Here is a 16,944-nt window from a genome sequence, read left to right as displayed (position 1 = left end):
GTGAGTTCGAGGCCAGCCTGGTCTACAATGCGAGTCCAGGACAGCCAAGGCTACACAGAGAAACCCTGTCTTGAAAAACCAAAACAAACAAACAAACAAACAAACAAACAAAAAACAAAAAAACAAGAATAAAGAGATCACTGCTATTTAGTGCTAGAATTTATTCCCCTTATTAGTTTACTACCTGTTTTCTTCATGAAGGATTTTGAATACTTAGATACTTAGCATACTTCTCCATTATATTTCAATTGATTCTTGTGTTTTACATATATATTCTTTCAGAAATACAGGTTGTCTTGTACTGTTACATACTTAGATGTCTTTTTGACTGAAGTAGAAATCAGAGGATCTATAGACATTGCTAAAATTCCCTAATGATTTAATATTGGATTGTAAAATGGTTGTTGTTGCTCTTTTTGAGGCAGGGCTTCTCTGTGTATTCCTGGCTGTCGTGGAACTCAGTCTGTAGACCGGGGTGACCCTAAATTCAGATCTGCCTGCTTCTGCCTCCTGAGTGTTGGGATTAAAGACATGTGCCACTATCACCTGGTGATAAAATAGTTTTTCCTAAGTATGGTCCTTGTATCAAGTAGAACTGGCCATTACATTTTTTAGCTATTTGTTCAGTTTCATGTTTTGATTAACAATTAACAAAACATAAAAATGTTTGGAAATAGCATTTTTTATAGAACTCTTTGTATTTGGTCATATAGTCTTACATGTTTGGTAATATTCTAAGGTTTATTTTATGGACGTATTTAAATTACTTTTAATAATAATACTGGGTTTTAATTAAATTTCTTCAACTACTTCAAAATGTATATAGTGTGTTCTGCTCATCTCATCCTCTTCCCCACTGGACCCTTTTCCACATCCATAAATTTCTGTTTTATTTTTGACCCACTGATTGCTAATGAGTCAACCATGTCTTTCTTTTTAGATAATGTTGAAAAATTGTAAACATCATCTACATTTCTAAGGAATTGTTAAAATATTTGCTTATCTTTTTGTTATAGGGAGTCAGAAACACATTTTTCTTCTGACACAGATTTTGAAGACATTGAAGGGAAAAATCAGAAGCAAGGCAAAGGCAAAGTATGTCTCTTTTATGTGACTTTGTTTTTAAGGTGTGTGTATGTGTGTGTCTGTCTGTCTGTCTGTCTGTCTGTCTGCATTTCAGTCAAAGATAATTTTATCCTTCAAATATGGCTTGTATTCGGCTCTGTTTTATGGCAAACCTGAATATTCATGCCTTTTAAAAAATGTTTTCAGATTGAGTAGCCTTTTAAGTATCTGCATATACTATACTGTAGTTGAAATTAACGATGCATTGTTTTTTAGTAGTTCATTTTATAAAGTACAATATGCTAAGCAAAATATGATATCTGTTTCCTACCCTCAGACAGGCATACAATTTAAAAAGAATGTCTTGAATATAGAATTTATTCTATAAAGAAACTGAAGTCTAGAGACAGTCAATGGTTAAATGATCTGAATCTATTTTTCACTGATAGCCTATTATGTTACTCCCAAGTTTTTTTTTAAAAGGAAATTTTTCCTTTATGAAACTGTACCCAGGTTAGCAGGTTTGTATTATTATTATTATTATTATTATTATTATTATTATTATTATTATTATTATTATTATTTTCTTGGGACAGAGTCTTGGTGTCCTTGGACTTATTTTTGTAACCAAGGATGGCCCCTGATCCTCCTTTTAAAGTGTTGACATTACAGATATATGTGACTGTATCAAGCTTTACTTACTGTATTTCCCTTATTTTACCATGTTTTCCACAAGTACAACAGATCTATTGAAGCATTTTAATTGTATTATTTTTTTATAGTGACCAAGCATATTTACACACAACACACAATTTGAAAGTATATGGCTCTGTGTTAATATTAGCTTTTTTTCTTCCTTCCTTCCTTTCCTTCTTTCTTTCCTTCTTTCCTCCCTCCCTCCCTTTCTTTGTCCCTCCCTCCCTCTCTTTTCTTTTTTCAAGACCAAGTTTCTCTGTATAGCTTTGACTGTCCTGGACTTTGTAGACCAGCCGGGCCTGGAACTCAGAGATTCCCCTGCCTCTGCCTCCCTGAGTGCTAGGATTATAGTCGTGCACCATCACATCACACAAGGCAGTAATATTAGCTTTGTAAAATCATTTTAGTGTACTCTTTGTAGTTTTTTTTAAAGTTCATCTCTGAAATTCTTTTACTTAATACAAAACCCTATGATTTTTTAAATTAGGAATTAATGATTCAGGGTGATTCCTTTAACAAAATCAACTAACATAATATGTCACAAACATTATGGAAGCTATTTTTTGAAATAATTATTAAGCCTAGTATGGTTTTTGCTAGGTTGGTAACATGTTTTTAATCTTCGTTACTCAGGAGACTAAAGCAGGTGGATTGCAAGTTCATTTCTGGATGGTCTATTTATTTACTTTAAGTCCAGCCTAGGAAATGACTTACCAAAATCCTGCCTGAAAATAATAATGGAAAGGACTGGAAGTACCTTAATGATAAGTACTTTCCTTAATTGGCAAGTCCCGGACTCCATCCCCATCAGCACAAAACAGCAACACTAAAAAGAAATGAACAAAACCAACAAGAACTCCAAAACAGTATATGTTCTTTGTGGACCTCCTAAGGAGAAATGACCCTCTTCTGTGGAAATACATTTGTAGGCTTGACTCTAGGAAATTACAGAATATGGCTTGCTTTTAGATTGTCCATGATAAAAGAATGTTTGTTTTGAATGTGTTATAAAGAATATGTAGTAAAGATATTTCGTATTTGGGAATGTTGGTTAGGTTTAACTCTCAACTTGACACTTCTACACGGGAAAGAATGGTAATGAGAAAATAAATAGATAAGTTGGCTTGTAGGCATGTCTTTAGATATTTTCTTGATTGTAAAATTATATAGGGAAACCCATCCGATTGTAAGAGTTTCTGAACTTTGTTAAAGAAGAGAAAGCCAGCTGAGAGCAAGCAAGGATTTGCTAATTTTTTTTTGCTCTTGACTGGGGGATTTGACTGCTTGAATTTCTGCCCTGATGTCCCTAAAGTGATAAACTATACCCTGGAATTGTAAGCCAAATAAGACCTTCCTTCCCTAAGCATTTTATCACAGCAGCAGAAATGAAAGCTAGAACAGTGGCCAATAAAGCCAAAGATATTTAGTGTTACTTTATACAAAGCGTGCTTACCTTGCTCCCTAGATCACAAGAATATCTATCTCTAAAAGGGACCTTGAAATCTTCATATGTACGAGTCTGAAAATGTTTCCTTTAAATATTTTATTTTGGCGCTGGCATTTTAAAAATGTGTTAGAGTGGCTGGAGAAATTGCTCAGCAGTTAAGAGCATTTTCTTGTTGCTCTTATAAAGGACCAACGTTTGGTTCCTAGGACCACTTGGTGATTTATAGCTTTCTGGAACTTGAGATCCAGGGCTTCTGATCCCCTCTACTGGTGTCCCTGAATACTAGGCATACATGCAGTACACAGACATACATGCAGGCAAAACACTCATAAAAATGATTACTTTTATCCTCTGGTAGAATATGAAAGACCTACCCAAGATCAAGTTATACCAAAGCCCAGCATGGACGGGAAGGGGGCTGTGATATTCCACCCTTATCTGAGGAGCTATTAACAATTAAAGAGTTCTGGGAAAGGGAGAATTGGCGTCTTTAGGGATTCGGCTTCTGAGAGGCTACTGGTGCTCCAATATATTTTCCTATAGCCATGCAGGTACTGGTAGCACCAAGTAGATTCCTTTGGTTAGGGGTAGTATAGACATCATTGTGAGGGAAAAGCAGTTATAGGTATAGAGGAAACATTAAAGGGCTGGGAGGGAATTTGATCAAAAATACATGTATGAAATTCTCAATCAATAAAAAGAAAATGTGCTAGGAGTGGCTTTATTTATTTTTAATGATATATATCCTGGTGTTTTGCCTACATGTATGTCTGCGTAAGCATGTCAGATTTTGAACTGGAATTAGAAACAGTTGTAAACTGCCACATGGATGCTGAGAGTTGAACCCTGGTTCTGTAGAAGAATAGCCAGTACTTGTAACTGTTATCTCTCCACTCCCTGGCTTTATTTTTTTAATTGAGGTTAAAAAGTTTTGGGAGTGTTTTTCATAAGTTATATAATGACCCTTAATATTTTTATTCATGGACGTGTGTGTGCACGTGTGCGTACATACATGTCTATGGCGTGCATTTATATGGGTGTCTTCGCGCCTATGGAGGGCAGCGGACAACTTGTGGGAATTGTTCATTCCTGTCATTTGAATATTGGGGATTGAACATAGGTTATCAGGTTTTGCAGCAAGTGTTTCACTCTATGAGCCAGTTCTTTCTGATTCAGGAGACTTTACTCCCATTACTGAACAGCTAACTTATAAGTGAACTTCAATTTTCCATGGTTAATATTATTTGAATTCTCATGGTGTTTAGAGTTGACCCAAGACAAAAATGAATTTCATAACTTAATTTACACTCTTCACAACCTTGCAGTGATGGGACTGTAGAGATAGATGACTCATTGGGTAAGAGTACTGGCTACTCTTGCAGGGGACCTGGGTTTGAGTCCTGGTACCTACATGGTAGTTCTCAACTCCCTGGAACTTCAGTTTTCGGAAATCAATACCCTTTTCTGCTATCTGTGGGCACATATACGTGTGTGGGCAAATTTCTCATATACATAAAATCAAATGAAAAATTAAAAATATATTGCAATTAGTTATAAAGCTGGCATTAGGAGTTAAGTCAGATTGTTGAACTAAGTTAGTTAACAAGAGGTTATTCTAGCTACCTAGTCTATTCTGTACCTTAACATAGCATGATATACTTAGATAAAACTTGAAGAGACGTTTTTATTTTTGTGGGGTTTCCCCTACCTTTGTTGGTATTTTGAGAGCTTTTAATGCTGTGATAATGACATTTTTCAGAATTAAATCAGATTCAGTAGATTTAATTCTAAGAGATTAAGATGTAAGTAACATTTACTGACTTTCTTCTTACACAGAAGTGATAATTTTAGCTAGTATTTTTTACTTTACTTTGTGCTGAGTATATTTGTAATAAATATTTTCTGTTTTCATTAACATGGAAACTCTGTGAGTTAGGCAAATTTTATCTTCCACCTCACAAACTGGAAAACTACTCTCTTTTTTAAATGTCTCCTCTTTGCCTTTCCTTCCCTCATACTCATAGGACAAGTTCTCATGTAGCCCAGACTGACCTTGACTTTGTCATGTAGCTGGTCTTGAATCCATGATCCTCCTGCTTCAGACTCTTGAATGCTGGATAGGAAAGTAAAGGGTGGAGTAATGTGTGGATAAGCAACTTGTCCAAAATCACTCACCTAATATGAGTAGACATTTGGGCCTATAGGTTGTTATGATCTACTGTACTATAATGTGAGCCTCATGGAAAACTAAACAAAGAGGCTAAAACTATCACATAACTTTGTTATATATGAATGGCATTCTTCTATCTATTAAGTTTAATCATGTTATAATTATGTGTCTTATCAGTGGATATCTGTTTTGAACTCTTTTTTGTTTTTTTGTTTGTGTTTTTTTTTTTTTGACACAGGTTTTCTCTGTTTTGAACTCTTAAGGGTTTCGTGATAATTTGGTTTTGAATTCTTAAGAACAGGGAGAGTGATGTAAGTTAATCAACTTTTTTTGTGTGTGCAGACTTGTAAAAAAGGCAAAAAGGGTCCAGCAGAAAAGGGTAAAAGTGGAAATGGAGGAGGAAAACCTCCTTCTGGTCCAAACCGAATGAATGGTCATCATCAACAGAATGGAGTGGAAAACATGATGTTGTTTGAAGTTGTCAAAATGGGCAAGAGTGCTATGCAGGTAACATTTATGATACTCTTTGAAACGTATTTGTGCATTTGAAACTCTAGTAACATATAAAATACTGCCCTATTTCTTGTGGGTATCCTTTCCCAGCGTCTGTGTATATGCTTGTCTGTGTCTTTGTCATCTGTGTGTACATCTGTATGCATGCATATATTCCATGGTAGGTGTGTAGAGGTTAGGTCAGGTCATTTTTCTCCTTCCATCTTTATGATTGCTTGGTAGGTCAAGCCTAATACAGCTAGATTTGCTTGGCAAGTGCCTTTACCCACTGAGGCATCTTGCTGGCTTTCTTTATATTTTAATTTTAGTTAATATTGTGTCTAAGTATGGCTTAATTGTGTGACTGTCCCTGTTTGCAACCTATAATCTACATGTGGAGGACAGACGAGAGCTTGCAGCTAGTAGTTGTTTCTCTCTATACTATGGGCTCTAGAGATTGAACTCAGTTTGTTATGTTTGCACTTTGACTCACTGAACTATTGATTTTTCTAGTTGTGTTTTTATAAATACAACACTATGCCAGGTGTGCTGTTACATGATTTAATTCCAGCACTCCAGAGCCAGAGGCAGGCAGATCTCTGTGAGTTCGGTACCAGCCTGGTCTACAGAGTAAATCCAGGACAACCAAGGCTGCACAGAGGTACCCTGTCTCGAAAAACCAAAACCAAACCAAACCAAACCAAACCAAACTGATGAGTATATTTGTAATACCTTTTACTGGGTGATTGCTGGGACTCCAATTAGAACCATTTATATTCTAGCAAATATTTTAACCACTGCACTACAACTCTAGGCCTCTGTATCTTTGTATTTATATGTGTATGTTTTCTTGGTGCATGAACTCAAGGTCTTGTATATATTAAACATTCAACTACAACCTCAGCCCAAAGCTGTGCCTTGAGTCATTTTTATTGTTTTTCCTAACTTTTAATGTCTTAAGGCAAGAAATTAATTGGTTGCAAATTGGTAATGAAAATTCATGTTCTCTAGGATTTATATAGCTGCCACTAACAAATGTTGTCCTAGGGTTGGAGAGATTCTCCATGGGTGAGGGTAAAGGAAAGCATTTAATTGGTGTTTGCTTACAGTTTCAGAGGTTTAGTCCATTATCCTCATGGCCAGGAGCACAGTAGCACTAAGGCAGACATGCTACCTGAGAATTCTACATCTGGATCCAAAAGCAGCGGGAAGTGAGACACCTAAGCCTGGCTTGAGCATAAAGACCTCAAAGCCCACCCCTCAGTGATGCACTTCCTCCAACAAGGCCACATCTCCTGATAGTGCTACTCCTTGAGCCAAGCATTCAAATCTGTGAACCTATGGGGGCCAGTCTAATTCAAACCACCACAGAGAATATCTGGGTTCAATTTTCAACACAAATACTCATAGCTCCAGCGTCAGGGGAGCTGATATTCTGTTTTGACTGCTGTCACTATATGTATATCATTCACATACATACACCCAGGTGTACAGAAATAAGAGAAAGTTAAAAAAAATAATTAAAATAGTTGAGCAAATAGAACATAGATGCATTTCTACTGCTGTGATAAATAATCATCAGTCAGGCAACTTAAAAAATGAATAGTTTAATTTAATTTAGGGCTAATGGTCCCAGAAGGTAGCAGAGCCCATTACCACCATTGCCATGGTGGTAACAGGCAGACAGGCTTTGTTTGCACTGGAATGGTAAGTGAGATCTAACTGAAAATTCAAAGCTCACTTCCCATGCACACCTCCTCTGACAAGGCCATGCCTCACACAACTTCCTAAACAGCTCCACCAACTGAGGACCAACCACTAAAATATAGAGACCTATGGGACAACTTTCATCAGAACCACCATAGATGGAATTCTTGGTTTGGCAACCTGATATTACTATCCACTTAAGTGAATATATACTTTATTTTTGTTGTTGTTTTGAGGTGGCATGTCAGTTTTACTCTAGATGGTTTTCAAGTCTTAGGCTCAAAAATCCTCCTACCTCAGCCTCCTTAATAGCTAGGAATGTAGACATATCCATCACACTCTACTTATAATATAGTATTATTTAATGTTATAGGGAATTAGCTTCATATAATTAATCAGTATTAGGTATACAAGGACAGTTTATGAGAAGTACTTACTTAGGTTTTATTTTATCAATCAGTTTAAATGCAATGTTTGCTTATATAATTATATAAGTATTTAAGTTTGTGATTAAGATGTAAAATACCAGTTGTTACTAGTGAAAAAAGTTTCATATGGAAAATAAAAATACAACCTTTGTGCCTTCAGCAAATGCATGTGGCAAGGAGCATAGCAGATTGACTCACAACATCCTGATTCATCTTCCATAGTTACATTTAGTGCTTAGAAGTCTTGTTGCTTAATGTTTTAAATAACAATTTGAATATACATTTGATTGTTTTCCTTTATTGGGATGGATTGTCTGTCATTCTTGGCATATATACTGTTTTATTTTGTTACTCTATAGTTTAAATGTACACACCAGTTAAGATCTCCTTTTCTATTAATTTTATCAAATGGGATGTTAGTCTCAGCTTTATTGTATCCATTTCATTACTTTGTTTTTGTTACTCTTTTTCTATAATATTATGTTTTAATTAAACACCTTAATGTGTACACAAAGAGGGGGAGGGAGGGAGAGAGGGAGAGACACCAGACAGACAGACACAGACAGAGAGATAGACACACACACACCGGCACAGACAGAGACAGACACAAACAGACAGACAAACAAAAGCAGTTCCTGGACTTTGCACCTGCTAAAGCAAGTGCTCTACCACCAACTGAGCCACAGTTCCAGTCATTTTGTTTGGTATCCTTTACTTTTATTATCAATGCTGAAGTTCATTTGTGTTGCTACAAAACAATCAAGATGACATTGGGCATGCTTAGGGTGGTATGGCCATAGGCAGTCCTACTTGATATGGGCAGGGTGATACCTCTGGAGGTCTCCCCTGCTCTGAAAATAGAGGGAGGGGAGGGGAGAGGAGAGGAAGGAGCTGGGAGGAGAGGAATGATGGGAAGTTCTGTTTGGGATATAAAGTAAATAAATTAATGAATGAATGAAAAAATAATGCTCAGAAAAAAGACAAAACGATATAGACTAGATAGCATGTAAATAACAGAAATAGAGTTTTCAAAGTTATGGAGTTTAGTAATTCTGGGTTCAAGATGCTGGTAGATTTCAATGTCTGTAGGGTCTTTGCACATGCCATTTATTGGTGGAAGGTGTAAGACTGCTCTGTAGAGTCTCTTTTATAAGAATATGAATCTCGTCTGTGAGAGCTGTGTGTTCTAATTGTCCTCTAAAGCCCTGATGAACTTTACTAATACTGTCATACTGGTGCTCAAGTCCCAACAACACATTCAGTGTTGAAATGGTAGGAGGGATAAGCATCACTAGAAGTTTCAGGTTCCAGACACAGCAAAGTAGACACTTAATTTCCCTCCAAGTCTTCTGGGCATTTTTTTTGTGACTATTTTAGGTTAATCAGATGTTTCTAGACTAGCCTAACTTGCACAGGGACCTGGGGTTTGCCTCCAGCACTGATAAGACAAAGATAAGTAAAAAGTGAAAATAAAAACCTGAACAGACTGCTCCAAGGGAAATTTCTAGTTATCTCCCCAGCGATTGCCCTGAAGCTCTTGTCAACCTCTGGGTCATTATGTGTATTTCTTCTTGTGTTATTTTCCTAAGGCTAATATGCTCAAGGAAGTCAGCCTTTTAGAAACAGGGGTTTTTCTTACGAAGAAGTTCCAGCCCAGATTTCCTTATGGCAACTTTCTATTTTTCAGCTGCAGTGTGTGCTCTGTTCTCAGGCCTTTATGTTTGTCTAGATGCTTGGGATAGCAACTTTTCATTCAAATCAAACAGGACTGACTGAATTAAAAATAACCCTTAAAAACTTATTTTTAAATATGTATATACATGTGTTTCTCTGTGTGAGTATATTGTACTTGAGTACAAGTGCCCAAGGAGATCAGAGGCATCAGATCCTTTGGAACTGGGGTAACAGGTAGTTGTAATCTACCTGATATAGATGTTAGGAATTAAACTCAGAGATGCGCTGTAAGAGCAGTGTGTATTCTTAACCTCTGGTCCATTTTTATATATTGAGACAGAATGTGCTACCAGTATCTGCATGGCTATAGGAATATATACATATTGGAGTACCAGTAGCTCCTCAGATAAGGGTGGAATATCATAGCCCCCTTCCCGTCCATGTTCACCTCTGATCATATTCTTAGTGTACTATTTGATTAGAAAACATAGCCATTTGTGATGGTACACACTTTTAATCCTAGCACTTGAGGAACTATGTCTGAAGGATCTTTTGTTGCAGGCCGAGTTGGGCTACATAATGAATTCAAAGTCATCCTTGGGTATATAGTGAGCACTCACCTTCAAAGTACTGCTTAAACCACTTTTAGTGTAACAGCTGACATTTTTGCACTTTTAAAAAAATTGTGACTTACATTCCTATTGTAAATTATACTTCAATTTCAAGAACTACTTTTTTTTGCTCTGTGGTGATCTATTTTTAAAATTTCATTAGACATTTTTATATCTATACTGTTTAGTGTACTATTATTCCTACTAATATAGTACTACTCACTCACTATGTAGGAAAGACTTGCCTTTGCTCTATGTGGCTTTTGTTGGTACTTATTGAATGTTATTATGGTATTAACATAGTTATACTAACTCTTTCCTCATGTATGGCACATAGCCTGTGGTAACTCAGAGTCTGGAGCTGGCCAGAGCTTTACCTATAAATAAACTTTCCATGGGACTTATGCTTTTTACACTATATGTTTTCTGAGTTTGGAGTCTTAAGAAGACTCTGTTGTAGGGAAAGAAGGCATTGACCCCTCCCCCATTTTATTTTGGGTTTTTAAAGGCTTGAGAACCATGCTTTTAAACTGTCATAGTTGTGTAATGTGTCCTATCATTAATCATTTTGGGAAAAATGTTTCAATACTCTTGTCAATTGTGTTGCTTAACATTTATGAGCTGTTAGATTGAGGATGACTTAAATGTAAGCCCATTACTGTAACTCCCTGAGATGATCAACATAAAAAGAGGAAACTTTTTTTGAGCTCATTTTGAAAGTTTTCAGTCTGTGGTTATTTGTTGTTCCCTCTTCTTCTTTGGGGCTATGATCATGTGTGGAGGATATCATGGTGAGGAGAACATGTTTATCTCACAGCAGTCAGAAAACGGGAAGAGACTGGTGTTTCATAATTTTCTTTTAGGCCATGCCTCTAACTGCCTGAGGCTCCCATTAGGTTCCCAAATGTATAAGTTTCTACCACCATCCAATATTCCAGTAAGTCCAAGTTGAAGATTAAGCCTTGAACATTAAACACATGGCCCTTTGCAGGACGAGTAAGCATTCTTGATCCAAATTGTAGAAGTAAGAAGATGTTTTGGAGGGGAGTTTCAAGACAGGGTCTCTCTGTGTAGCCTTGGTTTTCCTGGACTTACTTTGTAGACCAGGCTGGCCTCAAACTCTTAAGATGATTTTTTAAAGGCTTAATTTCAGTGGTGTTTAGATGTATACATAATTGTACAGCCATCATCAAAATTTAAGGTTAAAGCATTTTCAATCTTCCAGAAAGAAAGCTCATATCTCAGAAAAGAAAGTCACAGCAATAATTTTCTCCTTTACCAGTCTAGGCTACCACTAATCTAAATTGTATCTTCGCTTGTTCTGGACAGTTCATATAAATGGAATCATATAAGCTATGGTGCCTTATAAGTAATTTCTGTTACTTAGCATAACTCTGTAGGGGTTTATTCATGTTACAGCATGTATTATGACTTCCTTTTTGTTAACCTGATATATTCTATGAACATTTACTATTTTGTTATACATTCCTACGTTTATAACATTCAATTTCATTCCCACATTCATAGGCATTTGACTTGTTACTACTTTTTTCTATTTTAAATAGTGCTATACAAGTGTGTGGTTAGACATATGTTTTAATTTCTCTTCAGTAATATATACCTGAGTATCAAATTGCAGTATCATATGGTAACTCTATATTTAACTTTTTGAGGAGTTGCCAAAATGTTTTTTTTTTCCATAGTGACTACCATTTTACATTCCTGCTAGTACTGTTTTAGTGTTTCATCTTTCCACAGCTTTGTCGGTGCTTGTTACTGTAGTTTTAAAAGCTGTGACCGTTTTAGTAGCCATGACGTGGCATCTTTCTTGTTTTTTCTTTATTTTTCCTTTGTATTATACATCTTTTTATGTGTTTATTGGCCATTGTTTGTTGCCTTTACAGAGCTATGTATGTTTAGTTCTCTCCGTCTCTCTGTCCCTGTGATTCTGTGTATGTGTGTTTGTGTGTGGTCTACATATATGTAAGTGCACCACATAGATACCTGGTGCCCTCTAATGTTAGAAGAGGACATCAGATCCTTTTGGAGTTACAGATGGTAGTGAGCTCCATGTGGGTGCTGGGAACCAAACCCAGGTTCCCTTAATCACCTTGTCTTGTAAAAATTAATTAGTCCCTTTCTGTGGATTGTCTTTTACTTTCTTGATATATATATAAGAAATTTTAACTTTTGAATAAATAATATTAAATTTTCTTATATTTTTACTTTTGCACTGGTCCATTTTTATGTTTTCTTCTAGGAATTTTATCGTTTCTAGCTTCTTTTTACAAGCGTCTGATCAGTTTGAGCTAAGTAGTGTATGTATGACACAAAGCTGTGTCCAACTTAATTATTTAGTTGTTCCTGAGCCATCTGTTAACCTTCCTCCCAAATTGAATTGTCTTGGGATCCTTGTTGAAAATTTTACAACTGAGTATTATGGGCATAACACAAATCTTTATTTTCCACTGTTGTCTTTGTAGTAAGTTTGAAGTCATGAAGCATGAGTCTACCAGCATTTTGCTTTTTTATGCATGTGTGTCATGGTTTTTAATGTACATTCCTTGGGTGCATCAACCTCAGGAATGTTACCCACTTTGTTGGAGTAAGAGTCTCTAATTGGCTTAGAGCTCATCAATTAGGCTTGAGTTGCCAGGGATCCTTCTGTCTATCTGCTTGCCCATCACAGGAGTACAAAGTGTATACAAGGCCTGACAGTTTTTTACTTTAGTTTTGGGATTGAAATTAGGCCTTCAAACTTGTGAGGCAGGCATTTTACCTCCCTCAGGTCAGATACTTTTCCTTTTAAAATATTGATTTGGGTATTTAGTTTCATTTTTAGCTATGAATTTCAGGATTAGCTTTAGTATTTACAAATGCATCAGTTGAAATTTTGATAGGTATTACACTGAGATAAATTTAGGAGGATTGGGCATCTGATACTATTACCACTCTGGATCTGTGAATTGTCTTTACTTATTTTTCATTTATATTTAGCATTTAAGTTGCCTTTTTTACAAGTATGGTATTATTAGGGTCCACCACTGAAAAAGCTTTCATTTAATATTTCCTCATTGATTCCAGCTTTTACCTCTTTTTAAACAAAATCATCTTTTATTTCCATTGTTATGTTGATATTTAACTATTCTTATTTTCTAGAACTTGATTAGCATGACATTGCATATTTTACTAGAATTCAGTGTGACATTTCAACAACTGTGTGTCATGTGCTGTTCAAATCTTGCTTCTATCTACCTTCCCTCACTGTCATTCTTTTTTTTTTTTTTTTTTTTGGTTTGTTTGGTTTTTTTGAGACAGGGTTTCTCTGTGTAGCCTTGCCTGTCCTGGACTACGTTTGTAGACCAGGCTGCCCTTGAACTCACAGCGATCCGCCTGCCTCTGCCTTCCGAGTGTTGGGATTAAAGGCCTACTCCACCACGCCAGGCCTCCCACTGTCGTTCTTATTAGACATCATTGATCACTTTTGTGCATTTAAACTGACGTTTACATTTATTTTGTTCATGATGTCTTACAAAACAGAAAGTGTGGCATTTACTTTAAAAAAAAAAACACTTTAATACTTAAAACAGCCGGGGCACAAGCAACAAACACTTGTTTTGCTGTCAATATCATATACTCAGTGCCCTACCATTTCTTTGGCAGTAGCAGTTCAGTTCAACACTCTGGTCCATCAGTTCATTCAAGGTTATAAAGTCAGATGGGCAATGCTATAAATACCTAACTTGCTGGAGGTAAATGAAACACAGCACTGGGACTTAGTATGCATACAGTACACTCTTAAGGGTGTTTACACTCCCTTTCCTGACAGCTCTTTTTTAAATGTTTTCAATTAAGTAAAAACAAGGCAGGATGCTAACATGCCATAACATACACATTCCCTCTCTAGTCTGCCCTTGGCAACACTCAAGCTGTTTTATCCTTTTTTTGTTTTGTTTTGTTTTTGTTTGTTTGTTTTTTATTTTTTGAGACAGGGTTTCTCTCTGTAGCCTTGGCTGTCCTGGACTCCCTTTGTAGACCAGGCTGGCCTCAAACTCACAGCAATCCACCTGCCTCTGCCTCCCAAGTGTGTTTATCCTTCTTGAGTCTTAGTCTTGCCTTATGGCATCATTGATCAGCACCAAGGCTTCCTGAGTCTATCTATTCAGCTTCAAGTGATAAGAGATGTTGCTGAGCATTTGTTTTTGTAGGGGAAAATAGTTGTCTTTAGCCAAACATAGCTGGTGTTCAGAAGAGACAATGTGGAAGCCCCACATCTATCACTTAAGAAAACAGCCTCAGTAAATACAGCATCCCTACCTCTCCACTTCCAGGAGCTGGGGTACCCAGTGCACTCTGCAGAACACCTACCTCTCCAAGCAGCGCTCCAAAAGTATTCACTTTTCTGGACCTTCTTTCTCACCTTCCTTCCCTTTAGTCCTCTTATCCATATCTGGGCTGGACTTTCTTGGCAGACCAGTTAGTCTCTGATGAGTCTCCAATATGATGCTTGCAACTAGAGATCCTACCAGGAAAATTCAACCAGCATATTTGTAGCATCAATCCCCCCAAACACATATACCTACTAAGAAAGCACTGTTTAAGGGTTCAGGATCCAAGGCCTAGAAAGGGCCTATGGAAGAGGTCTCAAATATATGCCTCTAGGTTTGGTATTCCATTAGAAAATGCTAGAGCAGTGTTTTTATGCAAGGGGAGTTGTCCAGAGCTGTTATCCACACCAACTTTTCTATGGCCATACTAGTCTACAACACCCCTGGACATTTACTTTCTTACATAGAAAATTTAAGGATGATATATTTCCTGGGATATTATTAATATCACAAAGGAATAATTATACTTTATAAAGCTGAATATTATAACGCAATTTCTGTTTCTTAATGAGACAGTGTTTCTCTGTGTAGCCTTAGCTGTCCTAGAACTCACTCTGTAGACCAAGCTGGCCTCGAACTCTCAGAAATCCAGCTTCCTCTGCTTCCCAGGTGCTAGAATTAAAGGCATGTGTTACCACCACTGCTGGCAAATTTTTAGAATTTTAAAAATGTGTGTGTTTGTGTTTGCATGTGTATACTTACACAAGCATGTACCTATGTCATGCTAAGAGCACAAAATACTGGTGTGACAATTGTGAAAAGGAATCTTTTTTATATAGAAAATATGCGGGTGATACACTTTTTAGGATGTTATTAATGTCTCCAAGACAGTAGATTCTAGAATAGAATTGTGTGCTGTAACTTAGTGTTTGGTTTCTAAAAATTTTAATAGTTTAAAAAGTGTTTGTGTGTGTGTGTATATGTGTGTTCACATCATGTGTGTGGGTCATGGCTTATCTGTGGTAGTCATTTTACAACTCATGGCAGCTGGGACTGTTTCTCTCCTTAGTGTTATTTGGATCCTTGGGATTGAACTCAGGTCCATTAGCCTGCCGAATTATCTCATTGCTCCAAGTTGCTTCTAAAATTATGAATGAATAGAGGGTAGATGATTGATTCTATTTAAAATAAAACTTCCAACTAAAAAATGAATATGTATATTAATGTGGTACTATATACTATCATTTTGTGACTTCCATTAGAATTATTTCCTTCTTAAATAACCAATAAAGACTAACCATTTCTTTTCTCTTTCTGCTTTAGTCGGTGGTAGATGATTGGATAGAATCATACAAGCATGACCGAGATATAGCACTTCTTGACCTTATCAACTTTTTTATTCAGTGTTCGGGCTGTAAAGGTAAAATATATTTATTTTAGAATCATAAATTCTCAAATAACTGCTTCTTTAAGAAATGTTATCCTTTTTCATGGAAAATAATGTCAAGATAGTGAAGTATTTGCATTATATCTGTAAAATGTATAAGGAGAAAAGCAAAGAACAAAGTAAGAGGAAGACTGTTGACAAAGGTATATTCACTGAAATTTATCTAAAAACTTAGAAATTTATGATGTTTATGGTATTTTATTAGATTTCCTACTTTTTGCATCTAGTTAGGTTTCATCTTTTGGATAGTAAGATTGATGTTTATTTTCTCCATTGGTAGCACACATATTACCTATAGCACTATGAAAACTAGCCAGTAGGGAATAAGTCTTCCAGGTCAGTATACAATATATAAAGGATTAGAAGGAAATAACAGAATAAGAAGGATTAAATTGGGTGGGAAGCGAAGAGTAGGATAAAGCAAAGAATACAGGAAGGAATAAATAACTTTAAAAGCTTTTGGAAAAATTATGGAAACCTACTTTGTAGAATATTTTTAATTTTTTATAAGGTTTTATATTTTATGTGTATTGCATATGTGTCTGTGTGAGGATCTCTGTTCCCCTGGAACTGGGAGTTAAGATAGTGTGACCTGCCTTGTGAGTGCTGAGAATTGAACCCACATCTTCTGGAAGAGCAGCCAATGGTTTTATCCATAGAGCCATCGCTTCAGACTGTTTACTTAAACACACACACACACACACACACACACACACACACACACACACACACACACACACACACACACACACACACACAGAAGCTCTCATGTATGTATATAGAGAGTAAAAATGGAGATCCAATGGTTTTATCCATAGAGCCATTTCGCCAGACCTTTCACAAACACACACACATGCACGCACACACGCACGCACGCAC

At 36.4% G+C, this 16,944-nt stretch overlaps 1 protein-coding gene across 5 annotated transcripts in view; it reads left to right on the top strand.

Moving 5' to 3' along the window:
- STAG2 (STAG2 cohesin complex component) overlaps positions 1-16,944 on the top strand; it is a 134,158-nt gene that overhangs the window by 58,494 nt on the left and 58,720 nt on the right. For all 5 annotated transcript variants that reach the window (XM_084788734.1, XM_084788738.1, XM_084788736.1 and 2 more), the window contains exons 3-5: positions 1,017-1,095; positions 5,721-5,885; positions 15,942-16,038. In XM_084788734.1, coding sequence (XP_084644860.1) covers positions 1,017-1,095; positions 5,721-5,885; positions 15,942-16,038 — 341 coding nt within the window. The remainder of the gene's footprint in view (positions 1-1,016; positions 1,096-5,720; positions 5,886-15,941; positions 16,039-16,944) is intronic.

The sequence above is a fragment of the Acomys minous genome, assembly GCF_964271855.1.
Source record: "Acomys minous genome assembly, chromosome: 7".
Taxonomy (NCBI): Eukaryota; Metazoa; Chordata; class Mammalia; order Rodentia; family Muridae; genus Acomys; species Acomys minous.
This window is presented reverse-complemented; position numbering and strand designations above follow the sequence as displayed.